Source organism: Chelonoidis abingdonii, chromosome 7 (assembly GCF_003597395.2).
Source record: "Chelonoidis abingdonii isolate Lonesome George chromosome 7, CheloAbing_2.0, whole genome shotgun sequence".
Taxonomy (NCBI): domain Eukaryota; kingdom Metazoa; phylum Chordata; order Testudines; family Testudinidae; genus Chelonoidis; species Chelonoidis abingdonii.
Genome location: NC_133775.1, coordinates 94,898 through 121,563, shown reverse-complemented (window position 1 = coordinate 121,563; position 26,666 = coordinate 94,898). Strand labels below are relative to the sequence as shown.

At 46.3% G+C, this 26,666-nt stretch overlaps 1 protein-coding gene across 2 annotated transcripts in view; it reads right to left on the bottom strand.

Annotated features, from left to right (window-relative positions):
• CFAP57 (cilia and flagella associated protein 57) overlaps positions 1 to 26,666 on the bottom strand; it is a 157,040-nt gene that overhangs the window by 130,304 nt on the left and 70 nt on the right. For both annotated transcript variants that reach the window (XM_032777682.2, XM_032777685.2), the window contains exons 2-3: positions 26,299 to 26,477; positions 8,808 to 9,124 (exon numbers count right to left, since the gene is read on the bottom strand). In XM_032777682.2, coding sequence (XP_032633573.1) covers positions 8,808 to 9,124; positions 26,299 to 26,455 — 474 coding nt within the window. In that variant the 5' untranslated portion in view covers positions 26,456 to 26,477. The remainder of the gene's footprint in view (positions 1 to 8,807; positions 9,125 to 26,298; positions 26,478 to 26,666) is intronic.

Genomic DNA, 26,666 nt, shown 5'->3' with positions numbered 1-26,666 from the left:
AGTTTATCAATTAATTCCAAAACCTCCTCTAGTGACACTTCAATCTGTGACAGTTCCTCAGATTTGTCACCTACAAAAGCCGGCTCAGATTTGGGAATCTCCCTAACATCCTCTGCCGTGAAGACTGAAGTACAGAATCCGTTTAGTTTCTCTGCAATGGCTTATCATCTTTAAGTGCTCCTTTTGGATCTCTAGCATTGAGGGGCCCCATTGGTTGTTTAGCAGGCTTCCTGCTTCTGATGTACTTAAAAAACATTTTGTTATTACCTTTTGAGTTTTTGGCTAGCCATTCTTCAAACTCCTTGTTGGCTTTTCTTATTACATTTTTACACTTAATTTGGCAATGTTTATGCTCCTTTCTATTTACCTCATTAGGATTTGACGTCCACTTTTTAAAGGAAGTCTTTTGATCTCTCACTGCTACTTTTACATGGTTGTTAAGCCATGGTGGCTCTTTTTTAGTTCTTTTACTGTGTTTCTTAATTTGGAATATATATTTAAGTTGGGCCTCTACTATGGTGTCTTTAAAAAGCGCCCATGCAGTTTGCAGGGATTTCACTTTAGTCACTGTACCATTTAATTTTTGTTTAACTAACTCCCTCATTTTTGCATAGTTCCCCCTTTTTAAATTAAATGCCACAGTGTTGAGCTGTTGAGATGTTCTTCCCACCACAGGGATGTTAAATGTTATTATATTATGGTCACTATTTCCAAGCGGTTCTGTTATTATTACCTCTTGGACCAGCTCCTGCGCTCCACTCAGGACTAAATCTAGAGTTGCCTCTCCCCTTGTGGGTTCCTGTACTAACTGCTCCAAGAAGCAGTCGTTTAAAGTATTGAGAAATTTTGTCTCTGCATTTCGTCCTGGGGTGACATGTTCCCGGTCAATATGGGGATAACTGAAATCCCCCACTATTACTGAGTTCTTAATTTTGATAGCCTCTCTAATTTCCCTTAGCATTTCATCATCACTATCACTGTCCAGGTCAGGTGGTTGATAATAGATCCCTAATGTTATATTCTTATCAGAGCATGAAAGTACTATCCATAGAGATTCTATGGAACATGTGGATTCACTTAAGATTTTTATTTCATTTGATTCTAAATTTTCTTTCACATATAGTGCCACCCCCCCTACATACACCCCACACGACCTGTTCTGTCCTTCTGATATATTTTGTACCCTGGAATGATTGTGTCCCATTGATTGTCCTCAATCCATCAGGTTTCTGTGATGCCTATTATATCAATAGTCTCCTTTATCACAAGGCACTCTAGTTCACCCATCTTATTATTTAGACTTCTAGCATTTGTGTACAAGCACTTTAAAAACTTGTCACTGTTTATTTGTCTGCCCTTTTCTGATGTGTCCGATTCTTTATGTGAATGTTTCTTGTCTGATCTGGACCTTACATTATCCTCTTCTGTCCTCTGCTCCTGACTATAACCTAGAGAATCTCTATCAACAGACTGTCCCCTAAGAGAAGTCTCTGTCCGCTCCACATGCTCCTCTGCAGCAGTCGGCTTTCCCCCATCTCCTAGTTTAAAAACTGCTCTACAACCTTTTTAATGTTTAGTGCCAGCAGTCTGGTTCCACTTTGGTTTAAGTGGAGTCCCTCTCCTGTATAGGCTCCTCTATCCCCAAAGTTTCCCCAGTTCCTAATGAATCTAAACCCCTCCTCTCTACACCATCGTCTCATCCATGCATTGAGACTCTGAAGCTCTGCCTGCTTACCTGGCCCTGCACATGGAACTGGAAGCAATTCTGAGAATGCCATCATAGAGGTCCTGGATTTCAGTCTCTTCTCTAGCAGCCTAAATTTGACCTCCAGGATGTCTCTCCTACCCTTCCCTATGTCATTGGTACCTACATGTACCACGACCACCGGCTCCTCTCCAGCACTACATATAAGTCTATCCAGATGCCTTGAGAGATCCGCAATCTTCGCATCAGGCAGGCAAGTCACCATATGGTTCTTCCAGTCATCACAAACCCAGCTATCTGTGTTTCAGTTGGTCGAATCTCCCATTACTAACACCTGCCTTTTCCTGGTAACCGGAGTTCCCTCCCCCGGAGAGGTAACCTCAGTGCAAGAAGTTACCCTAGCACCATCTGGAAGGAGGGTCCCAACTATGGGAAGGTTTCCCTCTGCTCCCATTGACTGCTCTGCTTCCCTGGGCCTTTCTTCCTCCTCAACAGCACACGGGCTGTCTGAGCGGAGGTGGGACAATTCTACAGTGTCCCAGAAAGCCTCATCAACATACCTCTCTGCCTCCCTTAGCTCCTCCAGTTGTGCCACGCTGGCCTCCAAAGCCCGTATGCGGTCTCTGAGGGCCAGGAGCTCCTTGCACCGAATGCACACATACACCATCTGCCCACAGGGCAGGTAATCATACATGCTGCACTCAGCGCAATAAACTGGATAGCCCCCACTCTGCTGCTGGGCTTCTGCCTGCATTGTCTCCTAGTTAATGAAAGGGTTTTGTGTAAATCAAGAAGTTCTGAATGTAGTTTAGTTTATAGTTTTACAAAACAGCAAGGGGTCCTTGCTCCCTTTCTACGCCCCTTCCAAACTCCCTTGCGAAAATCCCTGTTAGCAGTCCCTTTTCACAAAGATTCTCATTGGTTGATAACCATTAAACCATGTTGCTTTGCAACTAAATACACCCTTACATTAAATTTAGTACTTCTTTTTGCTAGTCAGGACAATACCCTATAGCTATCTCTATCAACATTTAAGCAGTTTCAAAAAGTGTGAGGGCTATGGCCCCTCTGCCCTGCCCTCCGGTTGAGGCACCACTGCTATAAGATATGAATTGTGGCAAAGTACCTGCCTCTCCTTTTGTTAGTTCAGTCCTTCTTAGCCTCGGAGACACAGGCTTGGGCAAAGTAAAAGAAAAAAACCCCTTCCTAATCTCACAGGGTCTGGCTGATCCCTTCTCAGCCAGCCCCTTGCTCTAGTTTCCTTCTCCTTCTGGGGAGGATGCAATCTGCTTGCAAGAAGAGTCTCAGAGTTCAGCTGCCCCTACTTGCTGGCAGCTACTCTGCTTCTCTCTTCCTCCCCCTCCTCTTCCTCTTTTTTCTTCCCTGCCAGGGAGGTTTTAAAAAGGTCTCCAGCAATTGGGCCAGCTGAACTCTAATTAGTTCCCTGATAACCCCTGTCCCAGCTGAAACCTTATTCCTCCAGGGCCAAGCCTTCCGGACCAATTACTACCCTCTCCTGGTAGCTAATTGTCCTGAGTTTGCCACATATCCCCCTACCCCCGCTCAAACACTACGGGGTTGGGCTACTTGGGTCGGAAAGCAGTGCACCCGACAGGCCATCTGCATTGCCATGTTGGGTTCCGGACCAGGTGCCAAACCGTGAAGTGAAGGGTTGAAGCGATAGGAAACCATCTCATTACTCGCGCATTCTTGTCCTTGTTTTTGGTGCATCCACTGCAGGGGGGGGACGGGGCATGGTCCGTGGCCAAGGGTAATCTTCCGATTAAATCCCTACGTAAGCATCATCTCGTCCACGGACCAGAGGCTTTCTGGCCATTTTACTGCCAGGCATTCCTCTCTTCCATGATGGCGTTGCACTCGTTCCCTAGGCAGGAGCTTTCTACTGAGGAAGAGGACGAGGGTGTTCGTCATCTCCGACCATTTGGGAAAGCACCGCCCCCAGCCCTACTTCCAGAGGCGTCCGTCTGTAGGATCAAACTCCTGCCCCCAGTCTGGGCTACTAGTAAGCGGGGTCCGTGCAGAGGGCGTTCGCAGATCTGCAAGCCGCTTCGGCCCGCAGCCGACCATTTTACTATGTCTGAGGCCCCGAGGCCCTGGTAGGTCCGTTAATGGCATTTTGCCTGGTGGCGAAGTGGGGAATGAACCGCCTATAGTACCCCACGAGTCCAGGATGCTCGACCTGCTTTTTTCCAGCAGTGGGCGGGGCCACTTCTGCTTATGGCGTCTCGCTAGATTGAGTTGGGGCCTCACCACGCCCTCCCCCACTATATACCCAAGGTATTTGGCCTCAGCTTAACCCGATCGAACACTTGAGGGATTTGCAGTCAGTCCCTGCCTTTCTCAGGTATCTAGGACTGCCTCTACCTTTCCGAGGTGCGTCTCCCAGTCGGGGCTATATATGATGACGTCATCAAGATAGGCAGCAGTTTTGGTACTCCTATGGGACCGTAACAGTTTGTCCATTAGCCGCTGGAAGGTAGGGGGCCATACAATCCAAAGGGAAGAACAGTATACTGATTATAGTCTTATCTGGGGGTTGCAAAAAGGCCGTCTTCTCCTTGTTGCCTTAGCCAGGGGGATCTGCCAATAGCCCTTAGTAAGATCAAGGGTAGACATAAACGGGCCTTTTCCCAAGTCTGTCAATCAGCTCATCGATCCTGGGTAAAGGGTAGGCGTCAAATCAGGACACCTCGTTTAGCTTGCGGAAGTCGTTGCAGAACCTCATACTGCCGTCTGAGCTTAGGCACTAAACCATGGGACTGGACATTGACTATGAGACTCTTCAATAACCCAGGGCCAGCATCTTCCTGACCTCTTTCTGAATTTCTTCTCTCTTGGCCCTCGGGATCCGGTATGGCTTGAACGTGCACCTTCACTCCGGGCTCTGTGAAGATGTGATGGTGAACCTGCCGTAGTCCTACCTGGCTTCTCCGAGACACATCTTGGTTGCGTTTGACGGCTGAATCGCCTCAGATCGTTGTTCCGGGGTCAGCTCGGGGATATTCGCCACACAGGCTGGGCTGATCGCCTTTAGGGGTGGGCCCCAGCGCAGCTACCAGGGTTTCTCTATCCGGCCAGGGTTTCAGCAGATTTATATGGTAGATCTGCTCCAGCTTCCGGCGACCTGGCTGCCGGGACCTTATAGTCAACTTCTCCTACCGCTTCGATTACCTCATAGGGTCCCTGCCATCTGGCCAGGAGCTTGCTCTCTGCCGTGGGTATGAGCCACCATCACCCGGTCCCCACCTGGAACTTCCGGGACTCTTGCTTGACGCATTGTAGTATGTCCGTTGTGCCCCTTGGGCCTTCTCCCATGTGTTCGCGCCACCAGGGGGTGACTCTGGCGATTCCGGTCTCTCATTTGTAGCACATGTTCCACAATGTTTCTCCCCGGGTTCGGCTTGCTCTTCCAGTCTTCTTTAGCAGGTCCAGTATGCCCCTGGGGTGCCGACCATATAACAGCTTCGAAGGGGGAGAATCCAGTGGAAGCCTGAGAGCTTCCCGGACGGCAAACAGCACATAAGGTAGCAGGGCATCCCAGTCTTTTCCCAGTGCGAGCTGATCACCTTCCGTAACATGTTCTTCAACGTCCTATTAAAGCGTTTTTAAGTGAGGTCATCGGTCTGGGGGTGGTAGCCCGACGTTCTGAGGGTCCGTATGTGGAGCATGTTACACAAGTCCTTCATCAGCTTAGAAACAAAGGGGGTCCCTTGTCTGGTCCGTCAGGATCTCCTTAGGTATCCCTAGTCTGGAGAATATGGACTAATTTCTTTGGCTATGGACTTGGACATGGTATTCGTAGGGGGATCGGCCTCAGGGTCTATCGGGTGGCATAATCTAGGTACTACCAGGATGTACTGATGGCCCGGGCTGACTTTTTCCAATGGCCCCACTATGTCCATGCCTATTCGCTCAAACGGAACCTCAATAATTGGTAGAGGGACCAAGAGGGGCCCTTAAGTATGGTTGGGCCCATGTAATTGGCACTACCGGACAGGAGGAACAATATCTCCGGACGGCTGCATAAATGCCAGGCCAAAAAAACTTGTGATAGAATCCGATCGAGGGTCTTATCCATCCCTAGATGGGCCCCAAACAGATGACTGTGGGCCAGATCCATTACCCGCCCTTTGATGCTTCTGCGGGGACCAGAGTTGTTCGATGATTGCTCTTGGACGCGGACTACTCTAATACAGCAGATCTTTTTTAATCATGTAATCATGGTCCCGGGCCTTAGCTCTCCCCTCTAACTGGGACCCATTCACCTCGACTACTTCCTTAAAATGTTGTGGAAATATATGGATCATTGGCTGATCCTGACCGAAAATCCACGTGCGGTCCCTATTTGTCCCATTTCGGGGGAGTCCATCCCCTCAGGGACAGCCCCGGGGGAATGCCGGTCCAACAATTGGGTTGGAGTTGGCTGACCTAGCCCGCCTGTCAGCTGAGTCCCTTCTTTGCCCCTGCAGTGTTAGGGTTCAGGTAGCCGGGGTCAGGATCCTCGTCTCCCTCCCTTTATTGGCCCTCTCGTCCCCTCCGAGTCTTCCTGGAGTTGTCCCCAGGTGCGGGAGAACACATCCTGGCTAAACTCGTGGAAAGCGGGGAGAGGGTCCCTATCTGGGCCAACCCTTTGGATCCAGGGTCCTCCCTTCCTTCTCCCTCGTTCCCAGGGAGTAGGGTCATCAAACAGGACGTCTCATCCGATAAGGACAGGGTAAGGGATTTTCGGAATCGACTTCCCACTGTCACCTCGGTGGGGTTTCCGAGAACTTCGATGCGTACATGGACGGTGCCCTGGTAGTAGCTGACATCCCCATGTACACTAGATATTCCGAGCCTTTGGCCTGGGATAGTTGGCCGGCCTGACCAGCTTCCCTGACAACCAGTGTAACTGCACGCCCGAGTCTATTAATGCTGTGGTTCTACACCGTTCAGGCTTAATGGCCCTAGTGTATCTATGAGGGAAGTCCAACTGCACCCCGATAGACTTATCGGCTCGATGTCCCCCGATACCTCCCAGTTCACACTGCATAGGCTCTCCAAGATTAGGGCATTGGTCAGCAATATGTCCTAATTCACCACAGGCATAACATCGGGTTACCCCACACTGGGCAGCCTCCCTATTTATGTTGGCGCTTGCTGGGATGTATTCCCTGAGCCTTTTTTCTCCCCAGGTGCCTTCCAGTCTCTCCGGGACTGCTAGTGGCCTCTTCGCGCTCCTGCCTCCTCGGTCATGTTGCAGTGGTTTCCGGCCTCGGAGCTAGGCAAACCGGGGCCTTGGCGTACGAGGCTTGCCTCCGATACTGGCGCCTTCCTCCCCGGTGGTCTGAAAAGTTCTGGGCTGCTAAGTGCCTTCCAGAGAGAGCAACTAGATCATCATAAGAGGGTACATTTGGGCGGAAACCCACCGCCGTATGTACGGCGGCAACCCTCTCATGGTACTGTCCACTACTCAGGATCTCTACTACGCCTTCCCGGCCCTGGGCCCGGGTGGAGCCACATTCCCGACAAGGTGTACCAAATCAGAATATGCTGGACTCCGGTCGGTTTGTCCTACCGGACTTCCACTCGTGGAAGCGCTGGGCCTTATGGCGCGGCGTCACGCCTGCCTTGCCAGGATTTCCGCCTTCAGTCGGAGAGTAATCCATAGCCGCTTTCTGCGGTCATTGTCGAAGTAAAAAGGCTTTTTCTGGGCCTCCCCACTAGGAATGGAGCCAGCAGACCGGCCCACTGGTCTTGGGGCCAGGTCCTCCACGAAGTGCCGTGCTCATCGAACAACAAGAGATTACCTCTGATATCGTCATCCTGTTGTCATCTTCTGCAAGTAGTTGCTCGCCCCGCAGCGGCCGACTCCCACTGGGCCCCGTGCGTCATCGTGTCAGGTGACTTACTGGTTTACTACCTTGGTCAGGGTTGCTCGATCTTGGGCTGCCTGGCTCATCAGCAGCTGGTTGGTCTCCTGTTGCACACGTACGGACTCCCGCTGGGCAGCCACCTGCACTCTGGTAGCTTCTTGTTGGGCCGCAGTGGCCTGCATCAACGCCTTCAGTACATCCTCCATTTTTCCAAAAAAAAAAAAATATTTTTTTTTTTGGTGGTTTTTACCTTGCCCAGTGATGGCTTGCCACAGAGCCTCACTCACTAGGGCATCTCACTCCGTCAATTTTTATGTTAGTGATTAGTTCATCTTTATCCATCAGAATGAGGTCTAATATAAAATTACTTTTTGTGTTAGAAAGCCAGCATCTATTATTTTTAGAACTCCAAGGATGTTTTACTAGAGGTAAAACGAGACCTCCAGCATGTCCTCCAGCCTGAAATTCCCCATGACAATGCATTTTTTTCTTTCTAACATTATAGATAAACGTTTATGGAGCTGCTTATTCTGGTCCCTTGTCTGGTGTGGTCTCTATAACAAATCCCCATCATATCCCATCTTGTGTTTTAATCAGTTAGAACATTTATCTGTAAGCATTCCAGGTCCTGTTCTTCTGAAATGTCAATAACTCTAAAGCAGGTAATTGGATCTTTGATGTAGAGTGCCACCACCCCCTTCTGTCCACTTTATCTTTCCTAAACATAGAATATCACTATTTTATGGAATTTTATGTTAGTTTTTCCCCTTGCTTGGAGGCTTGGAGGGACGTACCAGATGATTATTTGAGGCTTTTATCTCTAGTTATTTTTTTTTCTTTGGGGTTTTTATCCCACTCTGACATGGTCTGAATGGTTCGTCTACTGTTCTGAATTTATTATTTACAAAATTTTAAAAAACAAATTATAGAGGCATTTACAGGAAGAGAAGTTGTTGCCTAACCTCAATTATCATAGAAAAAGTTGGCTTATGTAAACTATACATTATCTGGTACAGAATGTTTCTATTCTCATCTGTTCCAGGATGTCACTCAGTTAGGTAAATATAGTGTTGGTGTGTTTATACAGGGACACCTGAAAGAAACGGTTTCTTTTACAGGACAGTGATTTTGTTATGCTTATGCACTCTAACAGAGGTTACCAGAAAAGGGGGTTCCAGTTATAGGTCAGCATTTTTTCTCTGCCCAGGCAGTTCCTCCAATGTTACCTGATAGACAGGGTTGTTCTGAATGTCAGCTTTGACAACTGCCATTGTTCTCTGCTTCTCCCACATCCAATAGGCAAGGTTTGACTCGGGGGGTCCGGTCTGGGCCACCAGATACTTAGAATCAGGAGAAAAGGCTAGGCTGACAAATTCCTGAACAGGGAAGTCAAAGACACTAAGTACTTTCCGCTTTTTACATGGGACAGACGACAATTCATAAATTGTGATAATGGGTTTCTCTTGCACTATCTCAGAGATAGCCAGGTAGCGTCGATTTGGACTCATGGCCAATGCTAACATCCCCTGACTCTTCTCAGATCCTGTCAAGCAGAAAGAGACAGAGAGACAGAGAGAGAGAGACTCTGTTAACCCAATTGGGAAGGAAGATATTGTTGTGCAGGAAGTCAAATGTGCATCATTAAATGACAAAAATATATTAGAGTGCTAAGATTTCATAGATAAACATTTAAAAATCAGGAAATGTCAGAGCTAAAGTTGCTCATGCAAACTCTGTCTCTTGTGTGTATGTAACACCGACAGACCCTAGTTGTCAGCAGGTGAGATCAAACCTGGGAACTCCAGAGCTAAATGCATGAGCCTTTACTGCATGACCTAAAAGCCATATGGCTCTTAGCTAAGGCGGTAGAGCAGATTCATTAATCTCTGTCTCTAAGGTGTCACTAGATGGGACAGAACACTACATATAGGGGGTGTGTGAAATACACATATACATGGAGGCTATGTCTACACTTGCGACTTACATACCTACATGTGCACTGTTGTGCCATAACCCCTCCGTTATCCACATCTGAACTCTTGAATCATGTGTGAGAAAGCTAGCACACATGAAGGCTGTGGGTATGCACATGCCTCCGCAGTGGCATGGTCCCATATTCCTGCTACACTATAGTGTGGATGAGCGTAAAGGATCTGTTACAGGTCCCAAGTTTCAGTAGTCCTCCAGGCCCATTCCCTAATGCATTGAAGCCTTTCCTGCCGAACTCTTACTCAATGTATAAAGGTCCAGGGCCCTCTGTTAACATGGACCATGTTCCCAGAGCAGCTGCCTGGTCCACCAAGCACATCCAGGTGCTCATCAAACTGTAGTCAGAGTATAACATACTCCACAACTTCATCTGGAGCAGCAAGAAGATTCCCCTGTACCGGACAATTTCGCGGAGGCTGGAGGAAGTGGGCATTCACTAGACTCCATTCCTGAGGCTCCTGTACTAGAAGGTGAAGGACTCAAACAATCACTCAAGGAGGGGACCTTGTGCACACCCATGTTGGACCAGATGCTCTCCAGGGCTCCTAGTAAAGAGCCTGAAATGGCTCAACTCCCAGGGTGAAAAGGCAGCAGGGAGCACAAAGGAAATGCCAGAGGAAGCCTAAGAGACCCAGAAGAAGAGGATCAAGTGATTTTTAAACCTCTCCCTAGTGGAGCCAGTAGATCAAACCCCACCCCCCAAGCCAAAGAGCCAAAGGAGGACCCCAAGCTGCAGCAGGAATCAGAATCCAAAGCTGGTAAGATTTACAATGGATCCCCACCCTCCCTGCCAATATCTCCTCTTGCGCTGGTGCTATATGCCTAAAACCCAGTCCCCGCAGTACGCCACCCTGAAAGTAAGACAGGGCAATAAAGCAATGATTTTATTGAAATTCCATTAACCACTCCTACAAATTTAGCTGAAGCTATACCAAAGATTATTAATAAACTGTCATTATGCCTCTGTGTCTGTGCATTTCTCAGCCAGCATGCTGTTAGTGATAGTCCTGGGCCACGTGGACCCGGTGAAAGGGAGGAAAGATCTGGGTTTGGAAAAGGCCCATTGGGATAGGACAGTTGTAGAAAATGTATGCTTGTTCAAAGATTAAAAAAAACAACCAACTCTCCCCTTCCCCTTGCCTTTCTGTCCCTTTACAAACAGAAAGGCTGGTGTGGGAGGAGTGAATTGGTTAGGTGTGAGCCTGCTTAGGTAAATGAACCCGTTGGTTGTCCGAGGAACATCATAGCAGTCCTTTCTCCCTCTGAACATCAGAAATGTCTTTTACCATTCGCAGTTCCTGGTGCCTGGATACTCCCTGCTCTGAGCCATGCTGCAGAAGCTGGAAGAAATTGGGGTGGGTCAAGGATCAGCTCTGGCAGTTGCACAAACACAGGGCCATGCCCCTCTGCAGTGGAGAGTGGCTTTCCATGTTTACTGGAAAGTTCAGGGAACAAAATAAAGTTTCAGTGTGACTCTTTCTTTCCTTGTCCCTCCCTCTGCTCTTGGCTGGGCACAGGGGCCAGACTTTCTGGCAATGGAGGGTGGGGAAGGTTAGGGGGTGGGTGGGCATTCTTAGTGGTTTGCTTTTCCTTTTCCATGAGAATTCCATCTGCTAGCTTAGAATACAATACATTTCCTCTTGAATTGCATCCTAGTCCTGTAAGAATATTTCAGCAATTTTTTTGATGTAGGGTTAGGGTTAGGTTCTTCAGGTTCAGCAAATATGCTTAGTCCACCTTCATTCAGCAATATGTAGAGGGCTGACCATTACCAGAAATATCTCTCTGGGATGGACTGCCAGCTCTCCCCAACAGGACTGGAAAGCCAACCCTCTTTTCCATTCTAGTACCTTGAAAATGGCTATATTCTCCAAATGATGGCCCACCTTTAAGAAATAAATTGGTAACTGGTAACATAGCCCCTGGAACCATAATCATACTGGCCCCTTAATACAGTACAAGCATTATAATTTTTTAAAAACATTACTACACGTATTTTACCATTATTAACCTCTGCTCCTTCCTCGGGGGCTGCAAAAGTTGCCTGACAACGAAGAAGGCATCAGAAGTCACATTTTCTGAAATGTTAAAATTATCAATATTGTGGCCATCGGCGGCACAGCTATGTTATGTGTGCGGATTTTTTACCTTCATTCAAAGGAAAAAGGTAGTATAACGGTACCCTTGTGTTTGAATTGGCAGGACCTTCTGCTGCAAAGAGAGAAACCAATCTACAAGGAGCTCAGACACAGCACTCCAGAGACAGCAGAGGCAGACAGGGAAGGACTTGCTTATTGCCATGGACAGAAAGAACCAAGCACAAACTGAGTTCCTCAGGGCACAGAAGGATTAGGTTTTTAGGCAGGAGGCACTGATGAACCAGTTCCTGGAATAGGATGCATGCCATGGGGAATGGGAGTATCCCCAAAAGGAACTGGCTCATGCCCTAATACAATCACTCACTCAACTGGCAGTAGAACACATTCCGGACCTGCCTGCCACCTTGGTTACTGGTCTTTTTTTGAGAAAACCGGCTATAATTTCTGCTACATGCCTTACGGCAACCACCTGTGGATAGATGACAGAACTGATTGCCTGGCAAACCTGTCTAACCATCACCCCAAGAGTGGATACCCCAACTTCCTCCTGGTTTGCAACTGACTGATAGCTGTCAGATGTTGCTAGCTTCCAAAGGCAATAGCCAATCATTTCTGCATACATATGGGTTTCTGAAAACAAGTGGTCTGGCACTGGAGAGTGGGTGTAAGCTCCTTGCACAGCTCCATGAAGGCCTGGATCTTCATTTGGAAGTTCTGAAGCCACTAGTCATTATCCAAAGTTTTCAAAACTTTGAGCTCCAACCATACTGATTTTCCTGGATTTGAAATAAGGCATCCTGTGGCAATACTGGCATTGACAATATTTGTTCTGTGGACTACAGTGAATTATCACTCACTCTCTTGGTCAGCCATCGTCAGTGTATCAGAAAGCTCTGGTCTGATTCCATCAAGTATCTAGTGAATTTGGTACTATACCTCATCGAACATTTTTCCCATGACAAGTAGCAGGAGAAGAACCAAATCAGCCAGGACTTGCTCCTGGTTTTCCAGCAAAAGGGAGAGGTGAGTGGGACCTGCCATCACAAAATGTGTGAAGGCGAGAGACAGTTCCAGCAACACACAGCAAGGGAATCCTAGAGTGTCTTCTGTTATGCACAATACTCTGGGATATTGTCCCTGAAATGGCAGCAATAACATGGCAAACCCACAAGGGAAGTGTATATAACGAGGGTATATGAGGGTATACATGGGCACCCATGCCGAGAACAGTATATGTGGACACGCGGTCCATGCACTAGCAGTATATCAACAACTACCTATGAATGCTCGCAAGTGTCGACATAACCTAAGATACAGACTTTGACTACACAATCACATACTAATTTCTCAGATAATACACTAGTTCATCACATTTTTTCTATAACCTTAGATACTCATATCCAGCATCTTGTAACATTGTTTTCTTCCCTATATACTGTTATTTTTTATCTTTTATGTTTTTATTTGTGTTATTGTTTATCATTTTGTATTGTATAAAAGTTTTCCATTTGATCTTTGACTTAGGGTAAAACTCTCATTAACTCTGATGTGGTCAGGATTTCACCCTGAGAATTTTTACATACATTATGATCTCTTTAAGGAATTTGTTTTAATAATTTGGTCAGCATGCATTTTACAAGGTATTTTTCCTCCTTTGGAGACAAATATACTTCTGGACAGTAATTTATTTTAGAGACACAATACCCTCTCCTTAGTTAAGGTTTCAACTAGGTCTCATAATAAACTTTAACTTTTGCCCATTCATTGTTAGAGGTTGTCTACAAGGTTCATTAGTCTGCACTAGTGAAGTGTAAACTTTAGTGAGCACTGGGGTGTTGTGCATTAACTGGCCCATGTGGACTCTACCAGCACACACTAAAATTTTCTACTGTGTGTTAATGCAGTCCTGTTTCAAACAGCACTACAAGCATGTAGAGATAAAATCAGAAAGGCTTAAACAGAAAATGAGTTTCACCTGGCAACAGGGATTTCCCTACACCCACCCATAGGGAGGTGTACACCCTCCACCCCGAATTTCCCCAACAACCTCCCTCCTCCAGTTTTGTGCACTAGGTACATGTAGTGTTGTCAATTTAGTGATTGTTTGGAAATTTGAATTGAAATTGAAACATTAATACACACTTTAAAAGCATAAAAAGTGTATGATAAAATACGTGTATTTGAAAAAGTATAATAGATTTGAAAAATATGAACATAGACTAGCTTCCTTATACAGCTGTTGTTTTTTATGACAATGTCAGTAAATTCATTTCGGTGATGTTGGCCAACCTAATAATTTCAGATTATGATTTGTAAGCAAAGCCTAATTGAGCTCTACTTGATAGCTAGCGATGAGCTGGAGACTGTGGGGAAAGGCTTCAGGACCAGATTGTATTTACAATTACACCTAATCTACCTAGGCATCCAAGAAACAGAGCTGTGTTGCCCCGCAAGTGATAGACTTTGGCTAGGGTTGGGTTACAAATCACTTGAAGCGGGGGGAAGGAGAGGAGGAAATGTTGTTATTCTTATTGTATGAGTAAAGGGCAATAGAACTGTACTTAGCCTGTGCTGATTGAGGGCATCATGAGAAAGGGTGGGGACCAAGTGTTTTGCCTGATGGTCTGCCTGGGTCACAAGTACTATTTGACCCACCTGTGACGAAGTGGGACTGTTCTTAATGTTTCCTCTGAATACTGTGTGGGTGCCTCAGCTTACCCTATGCATTTCTTAAGTCTCCAGTGTGCATAAATGGCCGACACTCTGTATCCTGGCAACAAAGGGCTGGGGCCCTTCCCCCTGCAAGGAAATAGCTAAAGGTGAACAAAGAGATCAGGTGACCTCCTGGCCTGGGAAAGAGACAAAGGCCAGAAAGGAGGGGCTGGAGGGGGTTTAAGTTGGGAGCTGTCTGGGGATGGGTAGTGAGTGCAATGTGGGTGTCTGGCTCACTGGACCCCAGAAAGGACCCAGCTGAGGGATCCTGTTCTCTGTACCTACAAGCTCTGTTTTAGACCGTGTTCCTGTCATCTAATAAACCTTTGTTATACTGACTGGCTAAGAGTCACGTCTGACTGAGAAGTAGGGGTGCGTGCAGGATCCTCTGGCTTCCCCAGACCCCACCTCAGCAGACTCCCTGTGGGAAGTGCACAGAGGGGCAAAGGATGTTGAACGCTCCAAGGTCAGATCCGGGAAGGTGAAGCCATGTGAGCTTCTTGCCCTGAAGACAGTCTGCTCCAAGGGAGAGGAGGCTCCCCAAAGTCCTGACTGGCTTTGTGGGGAGCAGTTCCTAAGCATCGCCCGGCGACTCCATGACACTGCCCCTCTCCACTGTTTAAAGACAGAGCTGATTAGACTTCATAGATAGTCTTTTGTTTTGTTAAGTGACCGCTACAGATGAAATCACTGATAATCAGGTCTAAGTGCTTAGACTTGCTGTGGGACAGTGTTTCTGAGGAAGAGATGGCCCAGACTGCACTAGCAGTGAGGTTTCCACACTGAGCGCTCTGCTGAAATCACTGAGAGCTGGTTGGAACCTGAAGAGACCAACTTGCAGAGGTCACAGTGGCAGGTGGCAGCAGAAGGTGACGGCGCAGGGCCATTGGCAAGAGAACAATGGAGTGAGTGGTGGCACAACAAACAACAGTGGCCAGAGCGAACAGTAAGCAGCTAGAGGAATGAGCAAGGTGCCTTCTTGCCCCCCACCTGGGAGGTGAACTCACGTGAAAGCACTTCTAAACTCTGAGTCTCCACTGACCAAGGACAACACCGCTGAGTGTTAATGAGGCTGTTAAGAATGCTGGAGACACAACACAGTTCATGAGAACAAACATGGCTGTGGCATCATACTTTCTATTTAAGCAAGAGATACCACACACTACAAACTGGAGGCCCAAGTTAAGTGCATTGTCACTTGTTCATCCTGAAGTCGAACATGGTTCCGAACAAGACCAGTGTACGCTCATTATCTTTCAGCAAGAAACTCAGACTGGCTAGAAGCATGTGATGCAACAGGGAAAGACTCAATAGTTGAAAAAGTGAAGAACTTTCTCACCACATTCAAAAAATGTGCATACATGGCTGATGAATGCACCAGGCCAAATGGGCATCAAGTATTAAGTCACTGTGTACATTACTTGATGTCAGTGGTAGGCCAGTAGATGCATTTCTAGATGTTCAAGTTATAGAAGACACACCAGCTGCATTTGTGACAACCCACATCTTAGGGCTGGTCTACACTATGGGGTAAAATCGATTTTAGATACGCAATTTCAGCTACGTGAATAACGTAGCTGAAGTCGAATATCTAAAATCGATTTACTCACCCGTGCGGCCGGGCCAGGGCCAGCATTTAAAGGTGCTCCACCGGCTTCCTGCCGCTTCCCTTTCAATACCACTCTGGCCCGGTCGCCGGAGCTGCGGGCGGGATCTTAAAGGTCCTGGGGTTGTAATTTTGAGTACACACAGTTTTTCACTTATGCGCTAACTGCGGAACGGAACCCCCGCGTAAGATAAGACTTGCCTGTACCACACACCTGCAAACTGCAGGCCAATGTTAAGTGCTTTGTCACTTGTTCATGCCTGAAGTTGAACACTGGTTCTGAACAAAACCAGCAAATGCTCACTATCTTTCTGCAAGAAACTCAACTGACAGGCTAGAAACATGTGGTGCAACAGTGAAAGACTCAGCTGAAAAACTGAAGAACTCTCTCACCACATTAAAAAAATGTCGATTCTGGAACTCCGTTGGGGGTGGTGGAGTTCCGGAATCGATATAAGTGCGCTCAGGGATCGATATATCGCGTCTAGATTAGATGCGATATATCAATCCCCGAGCAATCGATTTTAACGCGCCGATACGGCGCGTAGTCTAGACGTGGCCTTAGAAGAGTTAAATGCTTGTCAATTGGACCCCAAACACATGGCTGCTTGTGCATTTGATGGAGCTACAAACTTCTCTGGAAGATATGGTGGAGTACAAGCTTTGCTCAGAGAAAAGTGTAACCCTAAATCTCTCCTATACACACTGCAGAGGCCATCTTCTCTAACTAGTGCTAGTACAAGCTGCAGACTCTTCAAAAGACATTAAAAAGCCTATAAATTTACATGCGTCTGACGAAGTGGGTATTCACCCACAAAAGCTTATGCTCCAATACATCTGTTAGTCTATGAGGTTCCACAGGACTCTTTGTTGCTTTTTATAAACATAATGTCTTCATTATATTCTTTTTTCAGCAAGAGTCCAAAAAGACTGAATATCTTAGAAAATATAGAAGAGGCACTGGGACTGAAGTTCAATTAGTCTAACCTGGGAAAACTCTCTGGCTTTCTCAAGAGCGATCCTTGGCTGTTGTCTTAAAATTACTCCAGCTGTTATTACTGGCTTTGGAAAGTATCGACCAAGATGGGATGGATCTAAGTAGTGACACTGGTGGATTACTTTCGCTACTACGTTCAGAGAAGACTATTGCCATTCTCTCATAAGTCTACTGTTGAAACCACTTGGATCATTAAACTATGCCATCCAGATATCTGCTACAACAGTAGTATATCTTTGTCCAGCAATAGAAGCTACATTTGGATCAATCAGAGAGCTATCAATTGAAAAAGTACTGGAAGATGCAAAGATTTCAGTCCAGAAGTTGACTAATGAAGGCATTTATATTGAATCCTTAAGTGAAGAGGACAAGAAGTGTTTGTTAAAACAACTGAAAAGTACACAGATTTGATTCTTAAAAATCTACAACAGCAACTTCTAGATTCAACTGAACCTCTACGTAGCTTTTACAGATCCCTGTCCTATAAAACAATGACAGTTGAGTGGCGTGAGGCACTACCAGCAATGGGGCTGCCATGTGTCCAGGACAGAATAGAGAATTTGAACACAAAGTGGATTATTATACAACGAATGAATGAAGATTTGACTTCAACTTCTTTTCTATCATCACTAGTGGCTCAACCCAATCTTTATGCTATGTTTCGTGGGATGAAAGAAGTAGGAATTCATCTCTTCCTACTCCCAGTCACAACAGCTACAGTTGAGGGTTCTTTTTCATCATTGAATAGAATTTTGTGTTCTGAAAGAAGTTGCCTTATGCCTGATCATGTGAATGAACTAATCAGCATATCAATTGAAGGAATGGAAGTACTGGACACCCAAGAAGCCACCAAAGATAAATGCACTGAATTCAAGCAGTTCATTAATAAAGCTGCGCAAAATTATAACAAGAAATAAAGGATGTAGATGTAATGCTTCATAGAAGGCTAGAGTAGCCAACTTTAATTTGTGTAATGATTTTAAAACATGAGTTAAATCTAATAAAATGGTCATGAAACATTTTTCAGTTTTTACTATGGTGCCATACAGCCCCTTTCACCCTTACGGTCTCACCCCTCATTGGCCCTAACACCCCCCCAATTTCAATTCCTGGGAAAAACACTGCCTGGCAAGGGACATAAAAGGCATTAAGAAGAGGTTCTTTAAATATATTAGGAGCAAAAGGAAGATGAAGGAATGTGTAGGTCCTCAGTCTATTTAATGGGAAGGAAAGCTAATAATGGATGACATCAGGAAAGCAGAGATGTTCAAAGCTTATTTTGCTTCAGTTTTCAGTAAAAAGGTTAACAGTGACCAAATACTCAACACATTTAATATTAACAAGGGGGAAGGAACACAAGCCAAAATAGAGAAAGAAGAGGTTAAAGAATATTTAGATAAGTTAGATGTATTTAAGTTGGCAGGACTTGATGAAATTCATCCTAGGTTTCTTAAGGAAGTAGCTGAAGCAATTTTGACGCCATTACCAATTATTTGTGGTAACTCAGGGAGTACGGGTGAGGTCTCAGAGAACTGGAGAAGGGCAAACTTAGTACCTATCTTCAAAAAAGGGAACAAAGAGAATGTGGGAAATTATAGATCAGTGAGCTTAACTTCAATACCTAGAAAGATACTGGAACAAATTATTAAACAATTTATGAACAGCTACAAGTCAACATGGTTATAAGGAATAGCCAGCATAGATTTGTCATGCCAAACCAACTGTCATGAATCGGAACACTGATGGTCAGGCCTACTGGCTGAAGTGGAAGTCAAGCACAGTGGTCAGAACAGGATCCAGGCTTAGTGGTCGGAGCTGGAATTGAGAGTCAGGAGTCAGAGAGCTAGAGCCAGAAGGTCAGTATCTAGAGCCAAAGGGTCTGAACCAGAATTAGGAACCAAAGCCAGAAGTCAGTGTCTGGCTCAGGAACCCAGTAGGATAGAGGGGTGGGAGTAGACGGGCAGAGCAGAAGCAGGAATGGGGAACAGCTGGGAACAAAATAAGCAAAGGAATGATTGCAGCTGCAGGTATAAGTGTTGAGCGGCCAGAGACCAGTTGTTGCTGCTGAGCTTAAGAGCAGGCTTGATGACTTACTTGGCCCATTAGGCAGAGTGGTCACTCAGGGTGTCCAGCTGTGGCTCAGCTGTGCTCATAGGCTGCATGGAGACTGAGCGGGTGCAGCTACAAGTCCTCATTCCTGAGAGAACCTGCCTCCTCAAGGGTACCTCGTAGGGCCCCCCCCACATAGCTTCTCAGGATGAGCTCAGGGCAATATTCATACCAGCTTGGGGGCCTGGACATTGTCTGCTAGTTCCCACAATTGATCATCAGAGCCATAGCCCTCCCAATCCACTAAGTAGTGGAGCTTTCCCCAAACTTGTTTAGAGTCAAGAATTGATTGGACAAGGTATTCTTCTTGTCACTGGACCACAATGGGTGTTGACAATGGGTTGGATCAACCGGAAAAGGGGTTCTTGATGTAGGATTTCAGGAGGGAAGCATGGACCATGAGGTGGATTTTCATTGACTCAGGCAGATGAAGCCTGAATGTCACTGGATTGACCTGTGTGATGATCTTGACCAGCCCCATCTATTGGTGATCTAACTTGGCCGCAGGTTTCAAATTCACACCATGACCTTGTCCCCATAGGTAGGTTAGGAGTGGCTTACCAGCATACTGCTTATAGATCTTTTTAGTACTTCTAGATGTTCTACAAGCTCTTGTTGTATGTGATGCAGATGAGCGACCGGGTCCATTGCTACAGGGACTGAGCAGCTTGCAGGCAGCCCCAGATGGAAGGAAGGATGTAAGCCATAACTGGCACAGAATGGGTTCTGCTAAGTGGAGGTATGAATCACATTGTTATAAGTGAATTTGGCACATGGGATCAGGGAGATCCAGTCATCCTGGTGGTAATTCAGAGAGCACTAGAGGCATTGTTCAAGAATCTAGTTCACCTAGTCCATCAGTGTATGATACGCAGTGGAGGTAAGAAGTTCTACCCCTAGGAGTCTGAAGACCTCTCACCAGAAACAAGAGACAAACCGTGGGCCTCAGACCAATACAATGCCAGTAGGTAGTCCACAGAGCATTCAATAAAGAGGTGGGCAGTTTCCAGGACAGTGGGAACCATGCAAGAGGGCATAAAGTGTGCCATCTTGTCTAGGTCGCTGTTGATCTCCTGACTAATTGTACATCTAGGGGAGCAGTGTAGTTCTACTATGAAATCCAAGCAAACAGTAAACCAGGGGCTGAGATGGAGTGAGCGAGGGGTGAAGGAGTCCAAATGCCCTTCTGAGAGGGTTCTTGGTCCAGGAACACAGATCACAGGAGTCAATGTATTTCCTGAGAGACAAGGTGGGTGAGGTAATTGTGACACTGCACCCCATATTCTTCATAGTGATATTATTATAATATGATTATGGCATAATGATAATGTATTTTATGCAAGACAAGTCATGTGAAGTTTTATTGAAAAGGTTATGATTTACTGAATGATTATCCTACTTGTATGCATCTATCATTTTTGTATATGAAGTTAGAAATATTGTCTATTGTGATAAAGTGCCTCCTCTACCTTGGTGGGTCCTGCACTTATTGGCGGATCTTGCTAGCCTCAGAGATCTTCCTGTGTTGGATCAGGAGTTGGGAGGTTTTGGGGAGAACCCGGGCCCACCCTCTACCCTGGGTTCCAGCCCAGGGCCCTGTGGACTGCAGCTGTCTAGAGTGCCTTCTGGAACAGCTACACGACAGCTACAATTCCCTAGGCTACTTCCCTATGGCCTCTTCCCAACACCCTCTTTGTCCTCACCACAGGACCTTCCTCCTGATGTCTGTTAATGCTTGTACTCCTCAGTCCGCCAGCAACACATCCTCTCACTCCCAGCTCCTTACGCACACACCACTAACTCAAGGCCGGCTTTAGGAAGTGCAGGGCCCAATTCGAACAGTTTTGACAGGGCCCCAGCGGGGATGACTTAAAAAAAAAAAGCTCCGAGTCTTTGGCGGCACTTCAGCGGTGGGTCCTTCATTCACTACAGGTTTTCGGCGGCACTGAAGGACGCGCCGTTGAAGTGCCGCCTGAAGACCCGGAGTGCCGCTGGGTGAGTAAAAATTAAAAAGGCGGTTCTAGCCAGGGAAGGGATTCTCATTGGGCGCGGGGCCCTCTTAGGCGCAGGGCCCAATTTGGGGGAATTGGTGGAATAGGCCTAAAGCTGCCCCTGCACTAACTGGAGTGAGAGCCTTTCTATACCAGGTGTCCTGATTAGCCTTAATTAATTCTAGTAACTTCCCAATTGGCTACACGTGTCCTAATTAGCCTGCCTACCTTAATTAGTTCTAGAAAGTTCCTGAATGTTCTGGAATAGTCCCTGTTATCTTACCCAGGGAAAAGGGACCTGCTTAACCTGGATCTAATGTATGTACCTTCAACCACTCTCTTGTAGTCATCTGGCCTGACCCTATCACACTATGTATCTATCACAAATGTGTTTACACATGGGAAACACCCACTAGGTAAAATGCACTCAGTCTAGATGGCTGGCTGGGAAGGGCCCATTCACGTTAATGAACCATTAGGGAGAACAATAGGCCCTAGAAGCAGCTTATCTCCCACTGGGGGGAAGAGGGGCTCCCTGAGGATGCTACAAACAGCCTCTGACTCATGGCTGCTATGACACTACAGCAGGGGTTCTCAGACTTTTGTACTGGTGACCTCTTTCACAAACCAAGCCTCTGATTGCGACCCCACTTATATAGTAAAAATACCTTTTAATATATTTAACACCATTATAAATGCTGGAGGTGAAGCAGGGTTTGGGGTGGAGGCTGACAGTTCACGACCCCCCATGTAATAACTTTGCGACCCCCAGTTTGAGAACCCCTGTACTACAGGCACATGTGACCAGGTCACCTGGTACTGGACTCCATCTTGGGATACCAGTGTTATTCCACTGACTGGTGTGGGAACCAAGCTTTGAAACAAAGGGTTTCTACCATATGCAAAAGCTGCAGAAGGCAGGAGAATGACATCATCGTAGTTCTTCACTGACTCCCCACCCAAAGAGACTCCTGGAAACACCTGAGGAACAAAGACTGAACTGGGGGGAAGTGCTGGACCCAGGCTAAAGGGATTTTTAGCCTGTGAAAGAAACCCTTGGGGATTCCAAGCTGTAAATTAGTGCAGCTCGCCCCTTAAGAGTCTGAAGCCTGCTTGCATCATCATCTAGGGTAAAAATTTGCTATTGATATCCGATCTATGTACAGTAAAGGCTGTTTTATCTGGCACTTCATCAGTTGGAAAGCTCTATAAACTGGCATTTCTGATCTTTGTTGAAATTCTGGTTTATAGCTCAGTTGGTGCTGGTTTATCTGGCATGTTGGGGGAATCTGGGGTGTCGGTAAGTGAAAAATGCCAGTTAACTAAAAGGGAAGGAGTTTGGGTGTGGGAGGGGGTGTGAGGCTGGGGGTTGGGGTGCTGGAGGAGATGCAGACCGTGGGCTCTGGGAGGGAGTTTGGGTGCAGGAGGGGGCTCAAGGCAGTGGGTTGCGAACAGGAGGGGGTGTGGGGTGCCGGATCGAGGGGGCATTCACCTCAGGTGACTCCCCGCAAGCAGTGACCTGTCCCGGCTGCTTCTAGGTGGAGGTGCAGCAGGCGGCTCCACACCTTCCCCACCCCGCCCCGAGTGCTAGCTCTGTAGCTCCCATTGGCTGGAAATCGCGGCCCATGGGAACTGTGGGAGGCGGCGCCTGCAGGCAGAGACAGCATACAGAGCTGCCTGCTATGCCTCCCTTGGAGCAGCTGGGACAGGTCACTGCTTGCAGAGAGCCACCCAAGTTGAGCGCCCCCCAGATCCAGTACCCCGCACCCCCTCCCATGCTCCAACCTGCTGCCCGGAGCCCCCTCCTGCACCCTAACTCCCTCCCAGAGCCCACACCTACTCCTGTGCCCCACCCTCAGCCTCACAACCCCTCCCGCACCCAAACTCCCTCCCTCTTAGTTAACCAGTATTTTTCACTTACCAGCACCCGATTCCCCCAACATGCTGGATAAACCAGCTTTTACTGTAGCATATCAAGCTTAGTTTTCATGTTTTATATATTTGCTAGGTAATCTTCTTTGATCTGTTTGCTGTCCCTTATAATCAATTAAAATCTTTTTGTAGTTAATAAACTTGTTTTTGTTTTGTCTAAAACCAGTGTGAGTGGAAATCATAACTTGGGGCGGAAAACTGTTGTATATTTTCTCTCTACATTGAGGGAGGGGGAGAATTTCATGAGCTTATGCTGTACCGTTGTCTGTGCAGTGCAAGAGCATATAATTTTGGGTTTACACTCCAGAGATGAAGTGCATGCCTTAGGAACTGGGAGGTGCCCTAGCTGTGTCTCTCCATGCAAAGCTGATCACAACATCTGTATGTAACTGCAGCTGGGTGTGTCCCTACCTGTATTTGTGTTGGTAAAGTGCAGGCTGTAGCCTGGGAGAGGACTTGGCAGGCTGGTCACAGCAGTATAGTGTAAAGAGAGTCCAAGCTGGTGGGTCAGGTGGGTTCACTGGTACCCCAGTTCCAGGTGGCACCCCGGGAGGGAACCCATCACAGTAATATCTTTTATTGGACAAATTTTTATTGGAGAAAGAGACAAGCTTTCAAGCGCCACAGAGCTCTTCTTCAGGTCTGTGAAAGGTAATCGAAGTGCCACAGCTAAATACAAGATGGAACAGATTGTTAGGCATAACAAAGTACTCTACTTAGGAAGGAACAATCAGTTGCACATACACAAAATGGGAAATGACTGCCTTGGAAGGAATACTGCAGAAAGGAATCTAGGGGTCCTAGTAGATCAAAAGCTAAATATGAATGAGCAGTGTAACCCTGCTGCAAAAAAAGCAAACATAATTATGGGATGTATTAGCGAGAGAGTTGTAAGCAAGACATGAGAAGTAGTTCTTCTGCTCTACTCCTTGCTGGTCAGGCTTCAGTTGGAGTATTGTGTCTGGTTCTGGGTGCCACATTTCAGGAAAAATTTGGAAAAAGTCCAGAGGAGAGCAACAAAAATGATTAAAGGTCTAGAAAACATGACCTACGAGGGAAGACTGAAAAAACTGAGTTTATTTAGTCTGCAGAAGAGAAGACTGAAGAGGGGGACATGATAACAGTTCTCAAGTAGATAAGAAGTTGTTACAAGCAGGAGAGTGGTAAACTGTTCTCATTAACCTCTGAGGATAGGACAAGAAGCAATGGTTTTAAATTGCAGCAAGGGCAGTTTAAGTTGGACATTAGGAAAAACTTCCTGACTGTCAGGGTGGTTAAGCACTGGAATAAATTGCCTAGGGAGGTTGTGGAATCTCCATCATTGGAGATTTTTAAGAGCAGATTAGACAAACACCTGTCAGGGATGGTCTAGATAATAATTAGTCCGGCCATGAGTTCAGGGATTGGACTAGATGAACTCTCAAGGTCCCTTCCAGTCCTACAATTCTATGTTATTAGGAAATACTTTCTAACTATAAGAGTAGTTAAATTCTGAAGTAGACTTCCAAAGGATGTTATGGAATCTCCATCACTGAAGGTTTTTAAGAACAAGTTAGACAAATACCTGTTATGAATGGTATAGACGTATTTGGTCCTGCCTCAGCACAGAGGGCTGAACCTGAGGACCTCTTGAGGTCCCTTCCAGCCCTACATTTCCATGGTTAACATACACTAGGGAACTTTTAGTCCACATGGGCCAGTTAGTGCATGACACATTAATGAACATTAGAATTTACACCCCTCTGGTGCACATTAATGCTTACCAGGTAGACAAGTCCTTTGCTTCTCACATATACATTTTTGTGGTTTCTTCAATGCTACCCCTTTTACACTGAATGAGCCAATTAATGATGAGTAGACTGGGGACAGTTGACTCTTTATGTATAATATTTTAAAAATCCTAATATGTTTGTATTGCTATGCAATGGTCTGCCTATGAATTGGTGCTTCCCAGTGGCAACACATCACTGGTGGTTCAAGACCTGCACTACCTGTTAGAACAAATTTTGAAGGCAAGAATAATTAAGAACTATGGAGATAAATGAAAAATGGGATAAAACGCAATATATTTCCAAAGGTAGATCATGCCAAACTAACTTGATACCTTTATTTGATAATAGATTCTTTAGACAAAGATCAGAATATCAAAAAAGAATTGGATGACCTAGAGAACTGGAGTAATAGAAATGGCATGAAATTTAATAATACAAAGTGCAAAGTCATGCACTTTGGGACTAATAAAGTAATACAAAAAAATTCAGCTGTAAATTGGGGGAACCTCAGTTGGAAATGACAGAGGAGGAGAAAGACCTGAGCATATTAGTTGATCACAGGATGACTATGAGCCACCGCTATAATAGAGCAGTGGAAATGGCAAATGCAATCTTTGGATGCACCAAATGAGGTATCCTTAATGAAGATAAGGAAGTAACACTATTGTACTAGGCACTTGCAAGACCTCATCTGGAATTCTGTGTGCAATTTTCATCACTCACGTTCCAAAGAGATTAATTCAAACTAAAACAGGAGCAGAGAAGGGCTACTAATATGATCAGAGGAATGGGGAGCCTATCTTAAGGAGAGGAAGCTAAAAAAGCTTGTTTTGTTTTGTTTAGTCTATCAAAATGAAAACGGAAAGGAGATATGATTATGACTATGACTATGTGACAGGTCACGGAATCTGTGACTTACATGGACCTCTGTGACATTTTCTGGCCCTGGGCTGGAGCTTCAACCTCCCTCCCATCCACAGCTCCCAGCCCTGACCCTGGTAGGGGGACCCTGCAGCTGCCCAGCCAGAGGGGCAGCAGGGAAACCCCCCACAGCTGCCCAGTCACGCCAAGCAGTGGGGGGACCCTGCAGCTCCCGGATTTGTACACTGAATGAGGTAAGGATCCTGTAGAACAAATAGAACGTGAAAATGTAATTAAAGAGTGTATCATGCTCTATATGCACAATGGGGACTGAATTAAGATTGCACAAACAATGTTAATACTGACATTTCCTAATTTATGAATGCTTCACTTCCCTACCTTATTTTTTAAACACTGTTTTATTGGTATGTCATATACATATATATTGATTGCACTACTCTTCCCACTTTTTTTATATTACCTGTCCTCTTAGGCCCAACTCTGAAAATACTTCAGCACAGATCAAAGGGAAACCAAATCAACAGGACTACTCATGTGAATAACTTATAAAGCTCCAGTGTGTGAGACACACTCCAACTGTGCGAGTAGGGACAGCCGCACTGTGTCTGTGAGAGGGAAGGGGTGTTACCTTGGATGAATTTCTGCCATTTCTGCTCTAGGTGGTATTTCACACAGCTGTTCCCCGAGGGGTATATTATTATCTGTTCATCAAAGTAACAAACATTGTTTGCGACTCGAGAGCGGAGCCCAAAGATGTGGAGAGACTGAGCCACAATCACGGACATGGTGTCCCCGATACTGCGGGTTCTGCTGGGAGAGAGATACGGGGCATAAGACAGACGCCCCGCAGCCCCCACTTCCCGACCACCGCCCGTACCAACGGCTCCCTGCTCTCCCGCTTCGCCCCATCACGTCAGGCTCCCTCCTCCGCGCTGCCTCCGCCACTGACTCCTCGCTTCAGCCCCCTCTTCCCGTCACCCTCCCCAACTCGCGCCC